The sequence below is a fragment of the Leuciscus leuciscus genome (genome assembly GCF_965113295.1).
Source record: "Leuciscus leuciscus genome assembly, chromosome: 4".
Taxonomy (NCBI): domain Eukaryota; kingdom Metazoa; phylum Chordata; class Actinopteri; order Cypriniformes; family Leuciscidae; genus Leuciscus; species Leuciscus leuciscus.
In genome coordinates, this window is record NC_138728.1 from 28,331,112 (window position 1) to 28,353,736 (window position 22,625).

The 22,625-nt window shown below is 38.6% G+C and overlaps 1 protein-coding gene across 1 annotated transcript; it reads left to right on the forward strand.

Annotated features, from left to right (window-relative positions):
- Positions 1-607: 607 nt before the first annotated feature.
- LOC309497639 (uncharacterized protein) lies at positions 608-19,359 on the forward strand. Its single transcript, XM_082167928.1, has 3 exons — positions 608-666; positions 5,358-5,507; positions 16,270-19,359. Exons 2-3 carry the CDS (start codon positions 5,423-5,425, stop codon positions 17,940-17,942), a joined length of 1,758 nt encoding a protein of 585 aa, XP_082024054.1. The 5' UTR covers positions 608-666; positions 5,358-5,422; the 3' UTR covers positions 17,943-19,359.
- The last annotated feature ends 3,266 nt before the right edge of the window (positions 19,360-22,625 follow it).

The window sequence follows — 22,625 nt, forward strand, 5'->3', positions numbered from 1 at the left end:
GATATTTTTTTTGAGTGTATAAACAATGTGAAAGGACAAATGGTCTGCCTGAAGCAACTAGTCCAAAAGGCTAGAAAGAGCTAAATCAAAGAGGGCACACACACACACACACACACACACACACACACACACACACACACACACACACACACACACACACACACACACACACAATTCATCTTATTTATAATACAATAATAACAATTTGTAAATGTTGTAACATTTCTTTGTTTTTAAAGTAGTCAAAGGTTTACAACCCTTGTTTATTATGTAAAAGTAAAATAATACATTTTGTTGTGGCTCTTTTGAAAAATTCAACAATTTATAAAACAGCTTGTTATTGAAAAAAAATATCCCAACCCAAATGGTTTGCACTCAAACATGACTGTTGTCTTTTAGACAGAATTTCATGTTAGATGTGTTGCAAGAGTAGGCTATGCTTTCTCTGGTATTTTCAGCACATCCTTGGACAACATGTATTTAAAAAAAAGAAAAAAAGAACTTTGAATACCTCTGACAATGGTCGTTTCCTTAAATTTTCACTTTCTTCTCACTTAAACTTATTTGCACTCTGGTTTCTATGAACTATACAGGACTTTTATTTTGGTTTGGTGATGTGACGTCATAGGTCTGAGCCGCCTGCGTCTGGGATTCGGCTTAAGAAAGGTTTGTGATATTAAGAATTTAAAGTTTTTTAATCGATACAAACTATTCATTTAATTTTATAGTTTTGTAAAAATGAATTATTTTTTGTGAATCTAACATGGCAATGCTTTATCTAATATTTATGAACGCTATTTGTATGAATAAAGCTCACAACAGAAAAGCTACGTTTACACTGCAAGTCTTGATGCACAGATCTGATCTTTTGACCATATTATTATTTTTGTCCCGCCTGTTTACATTGACATTAGACTAGATTGCTATCCTATATCTGTGTTTACATTAATCCCTGCCCAAAATTATTCTGTTGGTGATCGCTTTACTATGCGACATTGTTGATCCTCCGGTTGTGAATGGCCCTAATAACATTATTTTATAATTCACTTCGGGTGGTCATGATTATTCGCCAGCATGGATAAGTTAAAAGCTGTCATTGATGTTTGCGGCGCAAAATCTGACTGAACGTATACAGATAACGGCATGAATTCAAGAGATAGAGAGAGATATTGGTTATGAGTGTGAATTACCTGCCTGCGCCTGTAATAGTGAAGCTTGTTCGTTTATTTACAAAACCAGCTAAGTTTACTCATTGCTGAGATATAGCCTACAATAATGTGACCAGATTACTTTTTTTTTTTTTTTTTTTTTTTTTTTAATGATCGTTTACTAGTGCTTAAAAATTAATCTTACTATCCTTAATTGGGCTTGTTATTTTGCATTTTAGGCTTATTTTAAGTAGAAATTATGTGCGAGTGTAATCACAGGGCTAGAATTTAACTTTTTTGCTTGGTAGCACTGGTTCTCCCAACTTTTAGGATTTCCCAAATTCCCCCAAAATTAGGACTGCCACAACTAAAATGTTTAATATACGTATTTAGGGCTCAACATTAAGCCTTGGCCACGAGTAAGTAAATCGGTCATTCGCTTGACCGAGTAAAAAAGTTGCTTGTCTGGAAAAAATAGAATATTTGTGTTGTAGATATAATTTATTCTGAAGCAATATTCTCATCAGTGTTCTATCATCTTTGACACGTTTAAATCTGCATACTTGTGATATTTACTGCAGGTTTTTTTATTATTTATTTTTTACCTTTTATAAAGGGCAAATTTTCCTAATCGTATTAAATGTATGCTTCATCTTTAATTTTAAATTCTTACATTTGATCAATAAATTAAATTAGAATAATAAGACACCTAAATGAATGTTACCAATCAAATTAAAACATTTACACCGAAAAATTACAACTGTCTAAACATTTTCAAATATATTATACAAGTAAGAAATGTTGAAAAGTATGACACTTTCAGGCTACGTTCAGACTGTCAGTCCAAATACGATTTTTGTGCATATCTTATTGAAATCTGATCAGAATTAGCTAATGTGAACAGATTTTTTTACAAATCCGTTTCAAGCTACATCCCTATGTGGTTTGAAATCCTATTTAAATCACATTTCGGAAAATCTGTTTCAGTCTGACCGCTGTGATCGGATTTCGGGTGGTTTATGTGACTTTCTCACAGCATGTAAAATGAAAACGTCAGACGTTGTTATAGGAAACATGCTGAAAGGTGCTGCTGAAACAATGCTGTGTTGTTACAAAGTGCTGGACGAGCAGGAAATTACAATATAACTGAGACATATTTTAAAACTGGCGGAGACAACAGCGTGGAAAAAAAGCTGTACATACAAGCCTCCAGTTCTGCCGCTGCCTCAGAAGACGCATAGTCCAGCGCGGCAGCTACACATAATTTAAATAAGACAATATCTCTATTGCAAGCCCCTCCATGTCGCGTTTTTTTTTTTTTTTTTACGTATGCCTACCAATGCAACATCATTGCCATATAAACCAATGCAGATATTCCAGAAAACAAAAGAGTTGCATGGACACACAAATCGGTTCTGAACAGTTGCGATACACTGTGTGGACATCAATCTAGTGGTGCACGATATATCGGCCGCTGATATAATATCGGCCGATATGGTCATTTTTTTACACATCGGTATTGTTCCGATGTCAAAATATGGCCGATGTGAACAGGCCGATATTTGACGTGTGAATTTGACCATGCTGACTCGATCTTAGCAGTAGTGAATGTGCCTGAGATAAATACACATTTCATACAGATGACAAAAGCAGAGAACAGTCTGTTTTCTTTCGTTTTGAATTGTTCTGTTTAAAAATAGACATTTCAAGCTTTCTATATATGTCTCCGGTCTGTGAGGCAGGTAGATTTCGGTTCATTTATGAGACGCGCTCCACTCCCTGATTAAATATTTTCTACTATACTTCTTATTTAATTCAATCCAGGCAATTGGTTGATGAAACATTTATCAAAATTAAGATACAATTAATACAAAACGAAATTAAATTTAAAGACAGGCTTTTTGTGCTTTCTGTTTGAGGTCTCTGTGAAAGTTTTAAAGCAGTCTTAGTGGCGCTCTCAGAGCGCTCACGTCAACTGTCCCGTCCGTAACATTGTTAACGCAGTCCAGTGCGACTTCATGACACATTTTTGACTGATCGTTTTTTGACTCGTAGATATTTGAATATATTGCTTGATATTTCATACCCGTTCGAATTAGATTTTTCTCAAAAGTGACAGCACGTGTGATTTGTGGATTACTGATAAGCGCGAGTCTGGAGAAACAGGCGTTTATTGATTCATTCTCAGTGTTGAGAAACGTAGCCTTCATGTGTTACGTTATTGTATTAATAATAACTAAAGTAGCCTACCTAATTATGTTACATATTTATTTTGTATGAAAACTAGCGCGTTCGTTACTTATGGATTAAAAAGTAGGCTACCGTTGTATCAGTGCTTGCGCGATCTCTCTCTCTCACAAACACGGACGCGCGCGCACACACAGAGAGAGAAGATAATTGTAAAATGAAAAATTGACGGGATAAGTTTAAATTTTGTTCTTGCTTGTTTTTTTTCTGTCAAAATATCAGAAAGTATTTTGTATTATCCATCCATGTTTTTAAAATTCGTTAAATGACGGACGTTTTACTGTTAACACAGCCCATGTCGGATTCGTCTTATAGCCTAGGCTACTTGTTATTATTTTTAGAATGATTCGTTATGCTATTATTGGACTCCTGTCTATTCATTGTCAACTGTTTTCTATAAATATGTTTGTTTTGGCTAACATTTATTCAGTTAATGAGTGTCCTGTTTAAAATGTGCAATGTTCAAACGCAAAGACGGCACGTCACAAATAGAAGCCCTTTTCCCTGTGGTATTTTTTAGTATCATATTTGGATATTGGAATAATAAATAAAGTAGGCCATCTTAATTTTACACAATGTTCCTGTTTTGTTTTTTTTTGTTTTTTTTACTGTTTTCTAAGGGTTTCTTAATTTTAGACAAGTTGACCAGCACACATTACTGTATATGCAATGCAGTATAATGCATGTGTGTCGTATGTGACATATTTTGCACACAGGTAAAGGTGCCCAATATCAGTCATTTCTAAAGTAAAAAAAAAAAAAAAAAAAAAAAAGTGTTTTGGAAAATAGCTCTTTATTTGATAATCATTAAAATTTGTTTTCTATACAGAGATATCGACATCGGTAAATATCGGTATCGGCCATAACAGCAATTTTAATATCGGTTATCGGTATCGGCCACAATTTTCACATCGGTGCATCACTACATCAATCATTTTAGATTGGATCCCTATCAGATACACAAATAATCGGATTTGGACTGGCAGTGTTGAACGTTAGCCTGGTAATACCAGACTCTGCTACTTCACTTTGCTTCGTATACAGAGTCTGGAAGGGCATAATAGAGAAGTGTTTTCTCTCTCGCGGGGGGGCGCTTGTCTGAAGTTTAAAATCATTGGTTACCCGTAAGCCAATCACATAACGTTTGGTTATGACGTGTGTTATGCGCATGCTCAGCCGCATCTAACTTCCACTGTAAACGCATGTATGATGCAAAAACTAAACCATCGAGCGAAATACCGGAGTGAACATGGCTGTGAATGACTTTTGGAGATTATGTGAAGTAAATCTACGCATCCACGGTACAATCAGCGTCTACGTCACGGCTCTCTGCCCGCCCTCTGTTTGTTGATTGGCCCGGCTGTTTTCAGGCCGGTGGAAAACTGAAAGATAGGCTGATATCTCAGACTGACTACAGGAGCGAAATGAAATTAGCGGAAGTAGGAACGTTGAAGGCTAGTTGAACGTAGCCATAAACATGAAACTAAACCGCCAGTAGGTGGCGGCAAGTGAGGCATTATTATTACCATTACCTCACCATTATTAACGAGTGAGGCATATTCGTTCAAGCGACTGATTCATTCAAGAATGATGCAGTGGAATGGGTCATTAATTCTTTGACTCAACCGATTTGTTCAAAACGGTGAATCATTCAGTAATGGAAACACGGTTGTATTGCTGTGAGTTGCGCTAGGTTTCTGCTGTGATCTTTGGAACTGTTGCTGCTGAAACAGAACCTTGTTGCCGTCAGTACGGTAATATACTATATATTATAATCCACCATCAATCGCCTCGTACACTAAATGAAATAAAATCTGCATCGTTTTTGTGATTCCCTATTTATTTTTTGTTATTGACGTTTTAATCAGGCTACTTGTCCGTTCGGGATAGTTAAATTCTCTTTCACTTGCCACTTCAAAAAATTGTCTTTTCTTTCTTTTATTCTCATCTTAAACATGACAGAGTGTTCGGACATACAGAAAAACTCCCGGTGAAGCAACTGAGATCCATGTGACACTATTATAAAGATGGCATTCATCAAAGAGGAGAGTGAAGACGTGAGGATTGAAGAAACATTCAGAATGAAACAAGAAGATACTGAGGAACAAACAGGTTGGTTTCATTCTTAAAGCTGAACTCTTAAGTTCATCCTTATTAAAATGTCCAGCTCTACAGAAATTAATAATATTTTTGAAGAATGTCATATGAGTGTCCTGTCTGTGGGTTGTATTTGATATGGAGCATGTGGACAGTCATGACCAGCCAAATACTAATGCTGCCTTCAGCAGGGTCTCTGGAGTTCCTTAAAGTGCCCCTATGTTATTTTAAAGGTAACTAATTGTTTTGGAGGTTTCCTAGAACAGCTTTACATCCATCAAAGGTCAAAAACACTTACATTTTCTCATAATATACATTGCACATCACCACATTGTTCAATGTTTCTCAAACGACTCGACGGATGAATCATTCTCTCTAAATACCTCCTTTCCGTGAGCCTGCTCTGATTGGCCAGATTGCGCAGTCTGTTGTAATTGGTCTACCGCTTACAAGCGGCTGTCGGAAGCTACACGACCATTACCATAACTGAACGTCAGCTCTGTCCAGAGGCTTCCTCAGTCCGCAGTGATTATACGCACTGTAAAGACTGCAACAATGGCATCCATTTTACCATATCAATCTGAGCGCGAGTCCAATGATGAAACATTGATGAAACAGCCTAGTTATCCAACCTGAACGTTCATCGCAAAGACGACTAGAGCAGGACGTTTCTCAGTGATAAGCTACTCAGTTTGAGGTACATTACGAGATCTTGGAACTGTAATTCCTCACTATCAGCACTAACAAGAGTATATGTTCATGTTTGTATGTTTCAATTTTTTGCGGTGCACATGCAGGAACTGTATCACAGCGTAGGGCTGTGCGATATAGCTTAAAAATGTATCACGATTAAATGTCTCATATCGTTTGGTATCGATATTTATTGGAATTTTTTTAGTAGAAAAGTTTGAATTCAAACCACTGTTTTTTATTTATTTATCCACATTATTAAGGCAAACAACAAATTTTAGCAGTCAAAAATAAAAATGTAAACAAAAATATCTTCTTTATGTCTTATATTAAGATTGAAACAAAGTAAGTGTTAAACAAAAACTATTGATCTTAAAATGTTACAAAATGTGTGCAATGTAAAAGTGTAAATGTAGAACAATCAAGGCAAACTTTGAGGTAGATCAACATCTGTAATAAGCTGTGGTGTAACGGTTCACAAAATTCACGGTTCGGTTCGATACGACACAGTGGTGTCACGTTAGGTAGGCCTACGTTTTCGATACAGCAAAAATAAAGAAATGCCAGAGAAATTTCCTTGATTTAAAAAAAAGATATATTAAAAGAAACATTATTTTTAAATAAGTGTGAGTTCTACATCTTGAAACTTTTAGTTTTATAAATGGGGGTAATATTTGAAGGATGAACAAATAATGTTTTGGTCATCACATTAAAAATACAGGGTTTCCGCGGGGCATTAAAAAGCATTAAAAGTCGTTAAATGGATTTTCGAATATATTCAATTATTTATTAATAATATTTTGACGGAGATAGCATGGAGTCGATTCTGGCCTGCCTCGCCCCCGATCCGTCCCCTTCCTCCCACCCCGCCCCACCCCCCCGTGAATCTTTAATGGAAACGCGCCTACTGTTTGCAATAAACAAATCATGTAAAACCATTTAAATATGAATTGTTTTTTTGTAGGGCTTGTTTTTATTGGTTTTATGTAGAGCTTAGTTAATCAAAACAATGAGACTTTTAACTACAACTCTTCCTTTTTATTATACAATCGTGTCAAATCATAAAATTGATAAGTGGGAAATCAAGTGGGATGATGCTCAAATGCAGCACAAGACCTTCATTTAAGGTGATGAAATGGCAAAAAAAAATGCTTTTTCACATGGTCAGGCTACTTAGAAGCGAGAATTTTCTGTGAATGCAGCCATGAGCACTGAAAACAAAAAGGATATCAGCTATGCATCACTTGTTTGTGATTATGTCTCAAGTGTTGGAGGAGTTAAGAACGTTCAGATCACTCCCAAAATGATTGCCAGCTGTAAAGCAGCTTGTCTAAGATATGAGGATTCTCATCGAGCAAAGAGAAAAGAGATCTTAGAAAACCAGAGGAGGAACGAAGTGGAAAAAAAAGAGGAGGCTTGAATCTGACATTGCCCACTTGGAACAAGAAAGAGAAAATGCAGCCACTGAAGCTGAGACCTCCTCCAAACCAAGAGTATGCATAATTAGATTTAATAGTTTTAGAAAGTCCCTGAAAGACAAAAAAAAATATTAACTTAAACAGATTTGTTTAATCTGCCTCAACTTGTACCACATTGACAGGGTTTATAATTAAAACAAAGAAATACCAGTACAAATAAAATAAAATAATTACAACTATAAGACAAAAACCCTGTTGAATATGTATAAAATTACTACTGACTACGTTTACATGCAGCCAATAACCCGTTCAAAACCGGGATATTAGCAATAACCCGGTCGCGCACGGCCATGTAAACACCGGCAAAAACCCGGATATGCTCATATCCCGGTTTTTAAAAACCCGGATATTATACCTGGGGTACCCCCTTTCTAACCCGAATATTTGGTCATGTAAACGCGTATCGGCATATCCCCATCAAAAGGGACATTGATTTGTGTTCTGCGCATGTTCTATTCGCAAGGAATCTTGGTCTTTTGAGTAGGGACGGCGCATACAGAAACCCGCGTGCAGTATACCGGAAGTAAACAAGAAGTAGAGGTAAACATGGCGAGACGCAGCACAGCACCACACTTTTGGAGCGAGGAGGAAAGCGCAAACAAAGGCGATCGCTATCTGCCCCGAACTATTCATTATCCGCGTGCTGCTGCTGCTGTTGTTGTCTTTGGATACAGGAAAAAGAATCGGAAATGACGCATATTGCGTCTTAAGGAAGTCCGTACGTCCAGACGCTAACCGTGCGTCGCCGTTTACATCGGGATATTGCAAATTCCATGTATACAGGAGTAACTCTCTCTGCTCACGCATGTAAACGCGTTATTCCGAATGTTTCAGAAACCCAAATAGTGACTCTAACCCGACCATAACCCGGATATTGGCTGCATGTAAACGTAGTCACTGTTTAATTGGGAGGAAGTTAAATGTTTTTCCTTTATTTTGTTATAGCATCTTTGAATAAGAATTGAATAAGTAGTTTGACGTCTTTTATGCACTGAAAGTTCATTGACTTTGTTCATGTTCTCATATTTAAAGTTGGCACAGTCATTGAATACTTTTAACGTGCTGTACTTAATTTTTACCATTTTGTTATATTAGTTCTTAATTTAGCTGTTTTCCTTTTTAGAATTTAAAGTAAATATAGAACTTGTTTGCTAAATGAGATCTCTGATTGTAGTCCTTGAAAACAAAAAAAAGTGCGTAAAGTCCTGGAATTTCATTATACAGTATCTGTATGAACCCTGCTAATGACATAATTTTCCTTTTTGGGTGAACTAACCCTTTAAGACCCTCAATTTGAATGTGAGGAACATAGTCTTGAAGGATCTTTTAAACAGTGTTGGGTAAGTTACTTAAAAAAAGTAATTAGTTATAGTTACTAGTTACTTCTCACAAAAAGTAACTGCGTTAGTAACTGAATTACATCATTACAAAAGTAACTAATTACCAGGGAAAGTAACTATTGCATTACTTAAAAAAAAAAAATATATATAAGAAATTTCTTGGATACCCCCACTATGAAATGTTAAATGAATGAAATTGACACTAAATAGAACATCTTATTATTATAAAACATTGTACACTAATCCAGGGGTTTTCAAACTGGGGGCCGCCAGGGGGGCCGCAGCAAGTTGGAAAAAAATTTGTTAATATGAGTATTGTTATAAAATAACATTTTAATAATTTGTTGCATAGCCTATCTGAACATTATACTTTTAATGCTAATCTTTTAGAGATTAACTGATTGATCGGCTGGTGACCAGAATTGGCCGATTTTCACGTGATTTTCAGTCTGACATAATGCCGATTCAAATGCACTCGGGCGCCGCATTATTAACATCGCGCATCAGCATCACACGTGCACACAGAACATACATGTAGGAAACCTTGTGAATTACGGCCGTTTCAGACCGCGAGCGGTGTGTGAGTAGCGTGAAGTTTTTTCGCCGTGCATGTTCAATGAGTGCGTTCACACCGCGAGCAGGAGCAGCGCGTGAGCGTCAAGCAGGAGCGTCGCGTGCTGTGAGCAGTAGTGAAGTGGAGGGTTTCGGCGCCGAGTCAATTTTTGCTGCGCTGCTCACGCTCAGTTAAAGTGAAAGCACACTTTTGATGGACAAAATAAATATGATTTCACACAAAAAGTACCAAAAATTCAGATAATTTGCATGTATAGTGTGTTTTAACAAGAACTTCAGTAGGCTTCAAGAAAATGAAGACTCAAAAATATTTATAGAAAATGTACCCATTTAAACTTGTTTTTATTAATCAGTTTGGATCAGTGATGCGCGGGTTGATCCGAAATGAGCGGGTGCCTGCGGTCACCCGCGGTTACGAGTCATCCAAAAATATTTTTAATGATATTCGGGTCGCGGTCGGTCGGGTCGTTTGAAATAAAGATGCCAATTAAACCTTTGTAATTTATATAGTAGTATAGAGAGCATAAGCGGAGTGGAGCGGTGAGAATCTTCGCTCATCGCTCACGGAACTGTCCACTCCCCCGCTCAAAGCTACATCAGGCCGCTCCGCTCATTATCGCTCGATCAGCGCTCAACGCAGTTTGATCCGCGCTCCACTCAAATCGCCCTCCGCTCGCTCCAAAAAGGGGAAAAAAAATCTACATGTAGCCTATATCACTGTAGCTTAGACCACAGCCTTACCTCCTAAAGAACTAATGAGCAACAACAACATTTTTCAAATAGAAATGTTTTATTTCAAATGACAAATTAGGCCTATGTAAGAAGGAATATAGCCTACACAAAGTCCTGTAAAATTAAACGAATAAATGGGCCTAATAATATGAATAACAATTATATAAACAAAAATATAGCCTACATAAAAATTTTAAAAGTAAATTTACTATTAGGCCAGAATTTTGATAAGTTAACTTTTGTGCAACGCGCACGATTAAAATTTAAATGGGCTTATATCCATTGTACACACAAACTGCTGTAAAATAAAACGAATAAATGGGCCTAATAATATAAATAAAATTTATATAAACAAAAATATAAAATAAATATACATAAACGTTTTAAAAGTAGGCCTAGGCTAAATTAACTATTAGGACAACATTCTTATAACTGAACTTGTGCGCAGCGCGCAGGATTAAAATTTAAATGGGCTTGTATCAATTGTTTGCATTTTACGCTGTATTTAATTTAGGCTACACTTTAAGTTACCGTATTCAATTTGCTAACCTTTTGCTTTCTTCCCAGCGTGTTCACATATCACACTGCATGTTTTCGAGAGATGTGTCTTTTTAGATTCCAAAATTAATCTTTAGGCCTACTGACTGAAACGATGTCGTTTTCTTCTACCACATAATAGTTAGTTTTACACCTGTATGACTTCTTATTTTCCTTTTTGAAGTAGCCTACTTTTTGAACTCCATTATTGAGCCGAGTTTTGACTGAAAATAGAATCCATCTTGCAGTCATCAACAGTAGACTGAGTCAGGCTTGACTGAGCATGCTTCAGAATCTTGGTGTGCGCGGAGCGAAATTGGAGCGGGAAATAGGGCGACGCTCCATCCTTTTAAAAATGCCGCTCTGCGTTCTGTCCAAGATCTGCCCGCTTGCTCCCGCTCCACTCCGCTCACATGCAATTTTCTATGAAATACATAGGCCTACACTTTATTGGCTGAATAACTGGCGCGAAGATGACGCACGAGCTCAGTCTGCAGGTAGAGATGGAGGCGGCAAGAGAAAAGGTGAAGACTGGGGAGTGGAAGCTCCGCAAATACACAAACAGAAAGAGCAAAGTTGCCGAAATAATGAAAGATAATGACCAAAGTGCTGGCTTTGTCATGTGTATTTCTTGCTATGCATTTACTAGCCTACTTTTAAAAAATGCGGGTCAGGAAGCGGGTCGGGTACAATATTTTCTTTCTTTTTTTTTGCGGTCCGAGTTGCGGGCGGGTTAGTTGAAAACGTCGGTCGGGTCCGGGTTGTTTATACATTGACCCGCGCATCACTGGTTTGGATAAAAGTGGTGTTTTATAAAAAAATATATAAATAAATATTTGTATGTGCTGTAAAGTGGTTCGAAAAAATTTAATCACAATCGGCTAAAATCTGTATTGGCAGGTCAAACTCAATGACAAATCGGAATTGGCCTTGAAAATTGTAATAGGTTCATCTCTATAATCTTTCTGATTGGCTGGTATCAAACACCATCACATAATCTGATGTTCACCTAGATGTTTTATTTATTTATTTATTTATACATTTGCCATAGTATTGTTGATGGGTTCAATAACACATCCTGCAAAAGGGGGGCCTTGGCCAGAACCTAGTGGTATTTGGGGGGCCTTGTCATGGAAAAGTTTGGGAACCCCTGCACTAATCTACACTATTTTAATGTTGCTGTGGGACAATGTGAGAGACACCTATTAACTTAAATATTAAAATATTATCATTACTATAGTGCAACAATAAAACAATAGATGGTTTAGAACTTTTTATATTTATTGCACAGACCACAACTGGCCAACAAATAAGTCTAAAAATAAATTATGCTTCTTAAGAAATGTACCAAAAATAAATAAATAGTAGCCTAATAAAAATATACATACACATACACTAGTGCATATAATTAAAATGATAAAACTCACACACCTTTACAACTGGTAGACATTCTGTATAGCCTACTTGAAGTATTTTCTTCCTCACAATAGTAAGTTTAACAAAAAGTGCTTTCAATATAATACTGAACAATGTATCAACATAAATAATAATAATACAATATAATCTTTTGGGGGTTTATTTTTATAACCTACAGAGAACGTCATCATCAGAGGTTATTTTAGCCAAATTCTAGTCGTGTTTGCCGCACGTGCTCACAACCGTCAAACAAATGTTTGAACGTTCCCTGCAGGTTATTTTGGAGTTTATGTTATATAAACTAATTAAAACATTGCATATGATACCAATATGCTACAGAGATTATTCAAATGCTGATATGTGTAATTTATTTATGAATAAAGTATTTATGCTCGGACACATTCGGTCTCTGTCGCGCACTGTCGGGCGCGTTCTCGGACACACTCGGTCTCTCTCGCGCACTGTCGAGCGCGTTCTCGGACACATTCGGTCTCTGTCGCGCACTGTCGAGTGCATTCTCTGACACACTCGGTCTCTCTCGCGCACTGTCGAGCACGCTCGCGGCATTCGCCTCACTTTTGTCGAGTCCCGCGCCTCATAAACACTAACACACCAGAGAAAAAACTTTGCGGCTCCTATGGCTGAGAGAGAGCCTACTTGGATGAAAACCGCTTAAGTGAGCTCAATTAAAGTAACGCCGCATTTTTATTGACAGTAACGGTAACGGCGTTGTAATGGAGGAAGCAGTAATTAGTTTGATTACTCGTTACTGAAAAAAATAACGCCGTTAGTAACGCCGTTTATTTATAACGCCGTTATTCCCATCACTGCTTTTAAAACGGATGGATTTTTACAGAGAGACTGAGACTAGCTTGTATATGATTCTGCAAGTTATCTGTTTGTTAATTATAGGTAAATAATATTGTCATAATGCCAAATAAATATTTTAATGAAAATAATGCAAATGCTGTCTAATGGGTGGTAAGAGATATTTTGGCACATACATTTTCTCAGTTCACTCACTGCTGACAGGTGTTTTTCTGCCCTTACTGCCCTCCTGCTGCTTTTTCTATACTTTCTTTTTTTCAAAAGCTATGATTTCAGCTTCATATTTGTAGCATAATTAAAAAATTAGCTACTAAGAAAGTTACCAATCAGAGTTTGTGTTTACACTGCACCGCTGGCTGAAATTTTCTTCAGTTGAATAAAAAGATTAGGAAAACTAGAGACCATTTTATTCCTACAAGTAGCATGTTAAGCCGTGTTTCCACCAAAATTACCAGGAACAATTTGTCCCAGGAACTTTTTTACCCCAGACCTGTTATTTTCTGCGTTTCCACCGCGGTCTAAAGTACCGTGAAGATTAGGCAAATTAGTCCGGGGATGTAGGACTGCACGCACTGCAACAGATTTTTAAAAATGGTGGTTGAAATGAAATGCTGCGTGGAGTCAACCAATCAGCATGTTCAGTGCCCAAGTCCCACCCCCGAAAGTTCCTGAATGCACTACCTCGCAAGCAGGGTAGTTTCCCCACTTTCTGAGGGGGAAATTTTTACCCGCAACTTCATTAGACCCTGGTTCCTGCAGTTGAAACACAAAGAGTACCACCTCAAAGTTCCTGCAGTGGAAACGCGGCTTTACATATTAAATATTGTGTACCAGCGACGGCTCTGAACCCTTGTCTGACGCCCCTGTGAGTAGACCATATAGACTCTTTTGGAGAAGCACTGATCTAAACCAGTGTTTCCCAAGGTCCTGGCATTTTTCAACTTCACACATAAACTTGCAAACTTTCAATAAGCACTTTATCTCAGAGGAATTTCCGTTACAATTTTGGATAGTTGTTCATGAGTCCCTTGTTTGTCCTGAGAATTTAAACTGCCCACTGTTCTAACAGAAAATGATCAAGGTCTTGCACATTCTTTGATCTACAGTTGTGTTCAAAATTATTCAACCCCCACTGAAATTGATTGTTTTGGCCGGTTTGACATTGATTTTGATCATTCAGTCATCCTGCTTACAATTAAATCAAAGAGGCACGTGTAGGTCAGACAAATATAACATAACATTTATAATGAAATAACCACAAATGTCTTTTCTGTGCTCACATTATTATCAGTTTTATTCAACCCCCAAGTGACATTCAATCTTAGTACTTAGTACAACATCCTTTTACAGTTATAACAGCTTTTAAACGTGAAGCATAGCTTGACACAAGTGTCTTGCAGCGATCTATGGGCATCTTCGCCCATTCATCATGGGCAAAAGCCTCCAGTTCAGTCACATTCTTAGGCTTGCGCACTGCAACTGCTTTCTTTAAGTCCCACCAGAGGTTCTCAATCGGAATTAAGTCTGGTGACTGTGATGGCCACTTCAAAATGTTCCAGCCTTTAATCTGCAACCATGCTCTAGTGGACTTGGAGGTATGCTTGGGATCATTGTCCTGTTGAAAGGTCCAACGTCTCCCAAGCCTCAGGTTTGTGACGGACTGCATCACATTGTCATCCAATATCTCCTGGTACTGAAGAGAATTCATGGTACCTTGCACACGCTGAAGCTTCCCAGTACCTGCAGAAGCAAAACAGCCCCAAAGCATGATTGACCCCCCGCCATGCTTCACAGTAGGCAAGGTGTTCTTCCTCCTCCAAACATAGCGTTGATCCATGGGCCCAAACAGTTCTAATTTTGTTTCATCAGTCCACAGAACACTATCCCAAAACTTCTGTGGTTTGTCCACATGACTTTTGGTATACTGCAGTCGACTCTTCTTATTCTTTGGAGACAGCAAGGGGGTGCGTCTGGGCGTTCTGGCATGGAGGCCTTCATTACGCAGGGTGCGCCGTATTGTCTGAGCAGAAACTTCAGTACCTACATCTGACAAATCTTTTCTCAGTTCCTCAGCAGTCACACAGGGACTTTTCTCCACTCTACGCTTCAGGTAGCGCACAGCAGTCGAAGTCAGCATCTTCTTTCTGCCACGACCAGGTAGCGTTTCAACAGTGCCCTTTGCCTTGAATTTGCGAATGATGCTTCCTATGGTGTCTCTTGGTATGTTTAACATCTTTGCAATCTTCTTATAGCCATTGCCCTTCCTGTGAAGAGTAATCACCTCTTCTCTTGTCTTCCTGGACCATTCTCTTGACTTCACCATGTTTGTAACCACACCAGTAAATGTCTAGAAGGAGCTGAGTATCACAGTCATTTTAAAGTTGCCTAATTGGTGCTTATTAGGCTTTATTGCTGCTCCCTGACATCCACAGGTGTTTTCAATACCTGATTGAAAACACTTCAATGAACCTCTGTTCTTCAGAGTGGTAGTCTTTAAGGGGTTGAATAATTGTGTCAATGAAGAATTCACAAAAGAAACATTTACTACTGTATTACAAAACCAATTGATGTCATTTTAGTTGCATATGGTTCTTTAAGAAGTCTTGTAGGATTTCATTCTGAATACAATTACAAATGTACACTAAATTCCCTAAAACCATTTACAGCATTGGGGGGGTTGAATAATTTTGAACACAACTGTATAACAGGGATCTCAAACACTGCTCCTGGAAAGCTACTGTCCTGCAGACTTCAGTTCCAACCCTGTTCAAACACACATGCCTGTAATTATCAAGTAACCCTAAATAAAATAATAAACCAGTTCTAGGTCAAGCTGTGATTGATGAAGAAAGAAAACAGTTTACAGTATTGAGAAGAGGTTTTGAGATATCAGGTAACACCTCCTTCGGTAGCTTAGTGCATATGATCTAGCATGTGTTGTTGGTTTTGATTCTTTATGCTGGTTTTGATTATTTAATGATTTTATGTTGGTTTTGATGTCTGTTGCTTTGTGCTTCTAAAATGGGGTTAACTTTTATTTGTATTTTGTCTTTTTTCACTTTAGACCTGATGGCACTGAAAGAGGAGATGATTATTTAAAAATTTTATGTTGGTTTTGATGTCTGTTACTTTGCCTTTAAACTGGGGTTAACTTTAATCTGTATTTGTCTTTTTTCACTTTAGTCCTGATGGCACTGAAAGAGGAGAGTCAAGAATTGAATGAAGTGGAAGAAAAAAAACAGTGTGAGGAGCATCATGATTTCATAATTGGAGATAAATCTCAGTGCTCACAGAATGAAAAGACTGCCTCGCAAAAAAGAGTGCGAAAGACAGGAACTAAAAGTGATTTCTCCTGCTTTCACTGTGGGAAAAGTTTCACTCAAAAAGGAAACCTTAATGTCCACATGAGAATTCACACCAGAGAGAAGCCTTTCACATGCCTTCAGTGCGGAAAGAGTTTCACACTTAAAGGAAACCTTAAAACCCACATGAGAAGCCACAGTGGAGAGAGTCCTTACACCTGCAAACTGTGTGGTAACAACTTTTCACGAAAAGAAAGTCTGAAGACTCACATGAGAAGTCACACTGGAGAGAAGCCATACACATGCCTTCAGTGTGGAAAGAGTTTTACACGTAAAGGAACCCTTAATACCCACATGAGAAGCCACACTGGAGAGAGCCCTTTTATCTGTAAACTGTGTGGAAGGAGCTTCACACGAAAAGAAAGTCTTAAGTCTCACATGAGAAGTCACACCAAAGAGAAGCCTTACACATGTGATCAGTGTGGAAAGAGTTTTACACGTAAAGGAACCCTTCATTCTCACAAAAGAAGTCACACCGGAGAGAGCCCTAACACCTGCAAACTGAATGGCAAGAGCTTCTCGCATAAAGAAAGTCTAAAGACTCCTGTCAGAATTTACACCGGAGAGAATCGGTTCATATGCGGCCAGTGTGGAAAGAGTTTTAGATGTAAAGAAAATCTTGATCAGCACATGAAGATTCACACAAGAGATTACCGTTTTCCATGTCATCAGTGTGGAAGGAGTTTCACAAACAGGAATCACCTTAAGAATCATGTAATAACTCACACTGGAAAGAAGCCTTTCATGTGCCATCACTGTGGAAAGAGTTTCACTCTTAAGGGAAACTTCAAGGTTCACATGAGAATTCATACTGGAGAGAAGCCTTTCACATGTGATAAGTGTGGAAAAAATTTTAGACATAAAGTTACCTTTAATTACCACATGAGGATTCACTCAAGAGAGAACTCTTTTCTCTGTCATCAGTGCGGAAATAGTTTCACAAACAGTACAGAACTTGAGAATCATGTAATAACTCACATTAGAGAGAAGGCTTTCATGTGCCATCACTGTGGAAAGACTTGCATAAACAAAGCAAACCTTGATATTCACATAAGGGTTCACACTGGAGAGAAGCCTTTCATCTGCCTTCAATGTGGAAAGAGTTTCACACGTAAAGGAAACCTTGAAGTGCACACGAGAGTTCACACTGGAGAGAAGCCTTTTACGTGTCTTCAGTGCAAGAAGAGTTTCACATATCAAAGAGACCTGAATCGTCATTTGCAAACTCATTCTGGAAAGAAATTGCAGTGTTCTGCGTGTGGCAAGAGATTTCGTAAAAGGAGCAATTTCAAAAATCACCTGCTGATTCACTCAGGAGAAAGGAGATTTAATTGTGATCAGTGCAATAAAAAATTTCTTTTGCCATCACACTTACAGATACACCTGAAAAGTCATGCATATGTGAGACCCTATTTGTGTTCCTTGTGTGGAAGGAGATTTAAATGGCTTGGCAGTTTAAAATGGCACCAGAAAATATGTATAGTACGAAATTGATTTAAATTTTAATGTTGCCCTCGTTTATTTATTTGATTCAGTTAAATACCTCGGAAACAAATATCAGAAATAAAGAGACAACTGAATGAAACAAGATAATGAACATTGCACTGCATTATCTGATTCAACTTTAGTGAGTGAATCCACAGGTAAATATTAGAGGGGTAAAAAAAAAAAAAAAATCAATAATGCATAGTATCATAATATTTTGTGAGGATATTGTGTCAATGCACAGGTGCCAAGTATCGATCTTTTCAGTGCCTGAATTTCAGCTCAGGATTTGAATTATTGTGCATAATTATACCTTAAGCTATTTTTATTTTTATTTGAATAAATCTTTCTCTGACTAATTTCACAAACAGTACAAATAAATCAGCACACTAGCATCCCTCTTTTTCTCTCTTGGACACACACAGTAAGCTGTTTGTAAAAGAAGTGAATTTTCACATTTTGGGAAAATTATAGTGTAACTACTGACAAATTATGAGAAACGGAATGATTAATTTAGGGTCAGAATCATTCCTTGTCACGTGACAGCTATATAGACTTAGGCCAGGGGTAGGCAAGTTCGGTCCTAGAGAGCTGCTGTCCTGCAGAGTTTAGCTCCAACCCTAATCAAACACACCTGAGCAAGCTAATACATTTTTTCAGGATTCTTAAAGGCGGGCGTACACGGTGCGATTTGTGCTGTTTTACGAGCTCGCAGATGATCGCGTGGAAATCGGTGATGCTCGCATGGTCGTCGCTCGCAGCGTGTGAGAGGAATTATGAGCCGAGCACGTTACTCCCGACCTCCCGATAATTGTTAAACGGCCCGATTTTCAGGAGTGTATACTATAGGCTGTCCCTATTTGCCAAATCACACACAACCACGTCACAGGCTAGATCGATGGGGCTATAGCTCAGTGGCAGCAATCATACAGCGTGCGCATACACTGTCACGCACACACACACACACACACACACATTTATCTCTCTCTCTCTCTCTCTCTCTCTCTCTATGTTGTTTATGTTGAAAGGAATATGGCTACTGTTCTCTGCTTTTCAACAAATAATTTGCTCACACATTTCTGTCATTTTTCTATCTGAAGCTATAGTTGCTTGCAACATTGAAAGCGCTGGTCTCTGTGTTTAGCGCGAAAGCTCACGTGATTGCCCGCCGGCTCGGGATAAAATTCGTGCAGGACAGTCGTGCCGTGTACCAGCTGCTTTGACGCGATTATCAAGTTAACTGACTCCTAACGTGTGCAATATCTCACGACCTCCCGAGTAACCGAACTCGCACCGTGTACGCCCGCCTTAAGGCTACATGCAGGTGAGGGTTTTTTTCAGGGTTGGAGCCAAACTCAGCAGGACAGCGACTCTCTAGGACTGAACTTGCCTACTCAAGGCTTAGGCTGAATCCCAATTCTCTGTCTTACCCCTTCCCCTTACCCCTTCCCCTTAGTTTTGCTCGTTCACGTGAGAGTAAGGGCTATCCCAATTCTCATTTTGATCAAGGGGTAGGGCTAAGGGGAAGGGGTAGATACCCCTTAAAACCAAGAATTTTCGCGAGCTTACTTGAAACCAAGGGGTACCCAGAATGCACTGCGCAACCGGCAACAAAGGCGGGCATACCATCAAGAAAGTCTCATTTTCGGCTTAAATGATTGATTGAAAAATGATGACAGTCGTGTTTTGTACTCTACACAGTCATGTACATATATATTTGCAACCATGTTGTTAACTGAAACGTTTTTAAACGTTTTTAAAAATCGCTGGTCTGCTACGCTAGGCTATGCTAACGATACATTGCTGGTTTGCACAATCAGTCCCGCATTTCTCTGACTAATGTCCGGGATTCGGCTTTTGTTTTCTACAGTCGCCATTCATTATGTGTAACGTTTCATTATTTGACACTGACACGTATGTGCCAGCTTTGCAGGTCATGTATTCAGCTTCAAACGGATCCCGACTGATACGAAAACACAGGAATTTAAGCAATGCTAAAACGCACATAAACCGATCACTTGTTTAGCGTTCATGTACGTTAAACACTACATTCAGATTCAACGGTTTGAATGAATTCAGTCCGGTTGAAACAACACTCTCTGTGCATAATGAATAGCGACGGCAGAAAGCAAAAGCCGAATCCCGGACATTTTTGGGTGATCCCGAAATCCAGGCGACATGTCCGGGAAAAAGATACGTGCTTAACATATTGTAACGCGTTGTGTTAGGAGGGAAACAAAATAAGGATAGCTCGCAGCTGAAGTATTAGGCCAGACAGACTCACGGAGGCGATTATTCACTCGCAATTTATTGACAAATCAAACTCCTGCAACTGTCTGCCACACGCTCCACCTTGACTTCCACAGCGTCACTCAATAAAACAAAGCAAGAATAATGAGCATCAACACAGAAATGACCCACATACATGGGGTTGTTCGAGTCGCACGGCACAATACCATTACAGCCTGTTCAACAGAGAGCGCGCAGCTCTTAAAGGGGCCATACTTATTTCCACTCGTTACAATATACTGTCCTGTATCACACAGGGACGCCGGAGTATGATGTATGATGACGTAACCAAGTGGCGTCTCATTTCATAGGGGTATGTTTTCAACCCTAGCGCTTACCACTCGGTTTCGAGGGACAAGGGCTAGGGGTAAGACGAAGGGGTAGGGGTAGGGGAAGGGGTAAGACAGAGAATTGGGATTCAGCCTTAGTCTCTGTAGGTGTCACGGTAAGCCAAGGATGACAAAGCAAGGATCTCAATTTCAGCAGTCTTTATTTAACTAAAAATAACAACAATCAACAGGAGAACCACTAAGCATACCAAACTTAACACAGGCGAGAGCTAACTCTGACTTAACATAGACTTGAATAGACAGATGAAACAGAAAGATAATTAACAGGGCATAAGTAAAGAATCAAAAACCTTGTCAACAAATGATGAACGTGAATAAAGGAAATACAATATAAAGCCAGGGACACACTTGACGATTAGCTGAACAATTCTAAGACTGAACTGAAGACACTTGCAGACTGTTTCCAATGACTGGAGCAGATTTTAAACACGACTGTGAACACCAACTAAACGCAACTGTCTCTGACTCTGATACTTACAACTGATTATGCCCAAAAGCGCAAATTACATTCATAATCGGCCTTACAGTCATTAAGCGTGTCCCCGGCTTTAGTGTCCCAAACAGAACATAATCATTACAGCAGGAAAAATAAATTAGTTCACCTCGAGAGTCCTTCGGTCTGAGTCGCTTTCGTTCAGTTGTCATGTGACCACTACTCATCTCTGTATGCAATGTTGCTTTTATTTAGGTATTATCATATAATTATACAAATATATGCAATAAACATTTTTGTGAAGATATTTGGAAATTTTTAATTTATGTATCTAATACAGCAGTGGTTCTCACCTGGTTTTGCCATGGATGCACATTTTCCCATGGTCATTGTGGTGAACGGCAATTTCAGGGCCCAGTTTATGGCCGGGCCCCTCTCTGTCTGTAGAAGTGGACAAAGGTTTGATACATTTTGATTGGGTCTTGGTGGACTAACACCACATCAGATAAAGATGCTAGGACAACAGCCAGACACCTTTTAGAGGGCAAGAAGACCTCTAGTACCAATCCTGGGAAGGACAGGACTTCTCATTAGTCCACAGGCAGTTTCTGCCCTTTACCCATCTAGAGACTAATTCCTAAGGCCTGTGACTGCCATCAAAATTCCTCAGGACCTCCGGATGCAGCAGCAGTGGGTGAAACAGAGACACATTGATCCATCCAAATCCATTCAGAGCCATGTTTGGAAACCTTAACCCCCTGGGGTCGGCGTCGGCGATACCAGTTAGCTTTTTTTCTTATCAGTGCAAAAGATACTCAAAATACTCTGTTGATTTTGATCTTACATATAAGTGTTATACATCATTCAAACCTGTTAAATGTCTTCTTTTATTTGTGTACACTCATAATAAAAACAGAATGTTGTGTTTTTCGTAAATAAAGAAAATAAACATGATGCGCATTCTGCCGTCTCTCTTAATAGAATAGAATAGAATAGAATAGAATAGAATAGAATAGAATAGAATAGAATAGAATACCACTTTATTGTCCAGCCAAGGCTGGAAATTTTTCTTTGGTCTCACCAGACCTATAAATACATCATTTTACAAACATAAACATATCTAAACATATCACATCGGTGCCGTACATCTCTCCGTCCATCACATCGCATCACTGCAGTTTGGCCCATACCCATTGTATTTAGTATACATTCTCTACAGAAAAATACAATTTAGTGTGATTTATTCATTACATTTATTGCACTAGGTATAAAAGATCGCTTATAAATATTCTTGTTTGCCAGAGGCACTCTGTATCGTCGTCCTGAAGGGAGCAACTCAAACTCATTATGGAGTGGGTGTTTTTTGTCACCAATGATGCTCAGGGCCTTTCTATATAGAGCTGTACTATAAAGGACATCCAGTGACTTTTGTTGCCGGCCTATTACCTTTCCTGCTGTTTTGACTATCCTGCCCAACTTGTTTTTATTTGTAAGTGTTAAGTGACCGAACCAGACCGAGATATTAAACACGAGAATACTCTCTATCAGGCTGACATACACTTTCTCCAGAATATTTTGACTAACACCGAACTCCTTCAATTTCCTAATTAAAAACATTCT

Coding starts and splice junctions, on each gene's coding strand:
- LOC309497639 (XM_082167928.1), top strand. CDS start 5,423: ATGGCATTCATCAAAGAGGAGAGTGAAGACGTGAGGATTGAAGAAACA. Junction 5,508..16,269: donor AGATACTGAGGAACAAACAG/GTTGGTTTCATT, acceptor TTTTCACTTTAG/TCCTGATGGCACTGAAAGAG.